The sequence below is a fragment of the Miscanthus floridulus genome, chromosome 3 (assembly GCF_019320115.1).
Source record: "Miscanthus floridulus cultivar M001 chromosome 3, ASM1932011v1, whole genome shotgun sequence".
NCBI lineage: Eukaryota > Viridiplantae > Streptophyta > Magnoliopsida > Poales > Poaceae > Miscanthus > Miscanthus floridulus.
Genome location: NC_089582.1, coordinates 54,108,822 through 54,113,278, shown reverse-complemented (window position 1 = coordinate 54,113,278; position 4,457 = coordinate 54,108,822). Strand labels below are relative to the sequence as shown.

Sequence of the window (4,457 nt, the reverse complement as noted above, 5' to 3'; positions counted from 1 at the left end):
AGAGAAAGACAAAACTCTAATTATTCACTAATCAACCATTAAAACTTCAAAAAAAGTGTGGAATAGCATTTTCTTACCTTCTACAACCTCTCTACCAAAGGATTTGAGACCAAAACCTTCCCCCCTTAGTAGAGCAATTTTTGGGAGGTGCCCAAGCCCTCCCCAACTTTCTTTCACGGGTTGGAGTGAATGACCCGAGGAGGAAGAAGGTGCTGCTTCACTTTTATATAGGGGTCATTTGTAGGGGCGGCTGGTGATTGAGCTGCCCCTACAAATAGAAGCTATAAATACGGGCCATTTTTAGGGGCGGCTCAATCACCGGCCGCCCCTACAAATACCATTTCTAAAGGCGGCTGGTGATTGAGCCGCCCCTAAAAATCATACTCCATTTGTAGGGGCGGCTCGTATCACCAGCCGCCCCTGCTGTTCCATTTGTAGGGACGGCTGGTGTCTGGGCACCCGAGCACGCCAATGTAGGGGCGGCTCCATCTCAAGCCGCCCCTACAAAAAAAAATTAAACCGTTGCTAAAAATCGTTTTCTACGTAGTGACGACTTTAAAATCAGAACCGGAGGGAGTACACAACATCGATGGAGAAAACGCAAAACACGAGGTCGATGGTGTGAAAGCATGCGATATCGAGACCAAGACCCCGTACACTTGTTGCCTATATATAAACAAGCGAGGACACAGCACTGGATACACCGCTGAGCCACAAGCCCATAACACATTTACACAAGCTAGCTTAACTGCTGAAACAAACAGACATGATGAATGCCCACGCCCGCCTAGTTGTGGCCTCCACGGCTTTCACCCATGCCTTCCCGCCAAACCCTAAACTCTCCAGCAGCATCCGATCACGATGCACCCCACGCCGCCCATCGCTTCCGATGCGATCACTTCGACAACTCCCGACGACTCTCCAAGCAACCAAGACGCTGCACCCAACGACGACGCCCGTCGTCACCGCGGACCGCGCTGCCGGCAGCTTCGCCGGCACCGACCGCTTCCATGTGATCGACTTCCACCACGTCGAGTTCTGGTGCGCCGACGCCGCATCCGCTGCCGGCCGCTTCTCCTTCGCGCTTGGGGTGCCACTGGCTGCGCACTCCGATCTCACCACGGGGAACACCGCACACGCCTCCCACCTGCTGCGCTCGTGCTCTGGACCTCTCGCGTTCCTCTTCACCGCCCCGTACGCGCGGCACATCAGCGCCGCCGACGACGCTGGCGCGACGGCCGCCGCTTCCAACTCCTCCCCCGTGGTGCCCTCCTTCTCGGCCGACGCCGCGCGTCGCTTCGCCGCCGACTACGGCCTCGCGGTGCGCGCCGTCGCGGTCCGTGTCTCCGACGCCGCCGAGGCGTTCCGCGCCAGCGTCGCCGCGGGTGCGCGCCCGGCCTTCTCCCCAGCCGAGCTCGGCCGCGGCTTCGTGTTCGCGGAGGTCGAGCTCTACGGAGACGCCGTCCTCCGTTTCGTGAGCTACCCGGCCGACACGGACGTAGCCTTCCTGCCCGGGTTCGAGAGCGTCGTGAGCTCATCAGAGTGTCCGGACTACGGACTCAACCGGTTCGACCATATCGTCGGCGGCGTGCCAGACCTGGCTCCGGTCGCCGCGTACATCGCCGGGTTCACAGGCTTCCACGAATTCGACAGGGTCATCGGGGACGAAATAGGCACGGCCGAGAGCTCGCTCAACGGCCTGGTGCTCGCCAACAGCTCGGAGAACGTGCTTCTCACGCTCCTGGAGCCGGTGCAGGGCACCAAGCGCCGAAGCCAGATACAGACGTTCCTGGACCACCATGGCGGGCCAGGCGTGCAGCACCTGGCGATGACCAGCGACGACCTTCTCGGCGCGCTGAGGGAGATACGTGCGCGGTCCTCCATAGGCGGCTTCGAGCTCCTGCCACCGCCGCCTCCCAGCTACTATGACAGTGTAAGGCGGCTCGCTGGGGACGTGCTGTCCGAGGCACAAATTAAGGAGTGCCAAGAGCTCGGCGTGCGGGTGGACAGGGCTGACAGTGGCGGAGTAGTGCTTCAAACCTTCACCAAGGCTGCTGGAGACAGGTAATAATCGCGTCCTTTGCATGCATGTTTTTGTTGATATGTTGTCAGATTTACCTCAATCCACATGTGTGTTGAGATGGATTGGGGTGGAATTTAGTTCAAATTTCACACCAATTCACCCCAACATATGTAAATTGATGTCAATCCGACTACATTTAAACAAGGCCTAAATCTTCGACTAATTGCATCCATGTTCCCCTACTATATAAAACAACCTAGTACAGTACAAAAGAATCTATCCTTTATTATCTGTCTTAAAAAAAGCTATAACAATGAAACGTGTTATATATGCATGTTGACTTAAATATTCAACTAATTACATCAGTATTCTCTATTCTGGTACTACAAAAACCTAAGGTACTACTCTTTCCTTCTAAATTATAAGTGTTCTGAGTTTTTAAAATACATAATTAATTTTATTTAAATGCCTAGACATAGTCTATATTTAATTGTATAACAAAAATAATATACCTAGAAAACCTAGAACAATTTATAATTCGAAATGGAGGTAGTACCGTCCTTTTTTATTTTTGCTTAAAAAAAGATAACAACAAAACTTGTTATATATGCAGGCCAACCTTGCTCTTGGAGTTTATCCAGAGGATCGGGTGCGTGGAGATAGATGAGAACGGGAAGGAGTACCAGAGGGGTGGCTGCGGCGGCTTTGCCAAGGATAACGTCATTCATCTCGTGAAATCTATTGAGGACTATGACAAGACCCTTGATGCTCCTGTCCGTGTGGCTTCCTAAACAACACTATATTGTCATCTCTCTGCTTAACAAGGGAGTTACGAGTATACTACTTAAAAGCTCAGTAACGATGAAATGACGAAATAATGCGCTTAAGTAGTACATGGTAAATGGGTATGGTATCATATAACATATGGTGCGTGTAATACTACTATCGAACGCCCTTTTTTTTCTCTGTTTGGGTACTGTATTATTGTGCTACAACAATGGTATTGACTCGATCTGTGTTCCAAAATACTGTAATTATATAATAGTACCAAGTCGGTATTGCCATCTATAACTAAAATTGCTATCCTGTAGTATTGTTCATCTGCATGGTTCAAAGGGTGGCGAGGATGTTGGTTGAGATAGGGGAGCGGGAGGCGGCGAGATGGGTGCCTCGGGATGGATCCTCACCGGAACCCTCCTACAGGGGATCCGCTGCGCCAGATACAGAGGATGCCGTGGCGGTGCTCGTCGCTCTTCGCGACTGCCGGCATAGGGTGAATCTCTAGTTGACTGATGGGGTGGTCGAGGCAACCACATTTCCTAGGGCATCTTCGTCCGCGGAGAATGCAGGCTTGGCGTTGACAAACTCAACAGAGATTACAGTCACGACTCCGCACGCGTCGAGCCACGCCCACCCTCACCGAGGTGGCAGCACCCTCCCCCCTGGGTACACCGGGGATCCCGTGGGGTAGGGCAGGACCTACAGCATAGTCATGCCTTGGTCGAAGGATGGAGGCGAAGGTCCCAACTTTGGCGGAGAGCCTGCGGCGGCAAGGAAAGGGCAGGGCATTAGTTTGCCACTTGATACATCGAAGAGAGGATTCAAGCATATGTTGGCCACTGCCAGAGAACAGACTTTAGAATGATGTCCCAATTTAACATTAGCCTCGGCATTTTTTTTTCTTCCGGGACTAAAGAACCCTTTAGTCCCGATTGGTAATACCAACCGGGACTAAAGGTCCCTGCCCAACGGTCGTCCGCGGGGCAGGGATACCTTTAGTCCCGGTTGGTAATACCAGCCGGGACTAAAGCTTTTAGTCCCGGTTTGGGTGATGCCACAGAAATAAATATTAATCTTTAGTCCCGGTTTGGCTCCCTAACCGGGACTAATTATTCCGGCCTATACACCAGCTCATTTATTCCTCCCCGAGCCCGAGCCATTCCATTCAAACTCATGGCCTCTGTTCTTCAGCTTGCTGTTGTTCTTGCTCTCTCCCCTCCATTGGTGTTGCTCTTCGATTTTGGAGGTAACAAACTTAATCCTCTTATGTTTTATCAGTAGCTTATCTCATTTTGCGATGTAGATGCATATGTAACTTTATATGTTGGACTTTATTATGATTTTATATGTCATTTTTAGCTCAAAATCACATGATGATTTGCATATATGTTTGGATAAACAAAAGTTAAATTAGTTCATCAAAATCACGCCTCGCTCGTCCTCGCTGGAGCACGCGCCATCCTTGTCTCCGGCGGCTTACATGATCTTATAATTAATTTTTCCATGAAATGAAAAACTTAAAAAATAGTTAGAAAATTATAGAAAATTCGTACTAGTTGAACTTGCGGACCGTGTTCAGCTCGGCGAGCATGTTCTCTGCCGAGCGGTAACGGACGTCAAGGAGGAGCTTTGATTCTACGAGGGAGAGCGGCAA

General features: G+C 50.9%; 1 protein-coding gene across 1 annotated transcript; it reads left to right on the top strand.

Moving 5' to 3' along the window:
- Positions 1 to 889: 889 nt before the first annotated feature.
- On the top strand, positions 890 to 2,888 carry LOC136543752 (4-hydroxyphenylpyruvate dioxygenase-like). Its single transcript, XM_066536118.1, has 2 exons — positions 890 to 2,064; positions 2,637 to 2,888. Exons 1-2 carry the CDS (start codon positions 890 to 892, stop codon positions 2,812 to 2,814), a joined length of 1,353 nt encoding a protein of 450 aa, XP_066392215.1. The 3' UTR covers positions 2,815 to 2,888.
- Positions 2,889 to 4,457: the final 1,569 nt, after the last annotated feature.

What these genes read in the sequence shown, in the direction of transcription:
- LOC136543752 (XM_066536118.1), top strand. Translation starts at nt 890, where the DNA reads ATGCGATCACTTCGACAACTCCCGACGACTCTCCAAGCAACCAAGACG. An exon ending in ACCAAGGCTGCTGGAGACAG is followed by an intron (nt 2,065 to 2,636) that starts GTAATAATCGCG and finishes TTATATATGCAG; the next exon opens with GCCAACCTTGCTCTTGGAGT.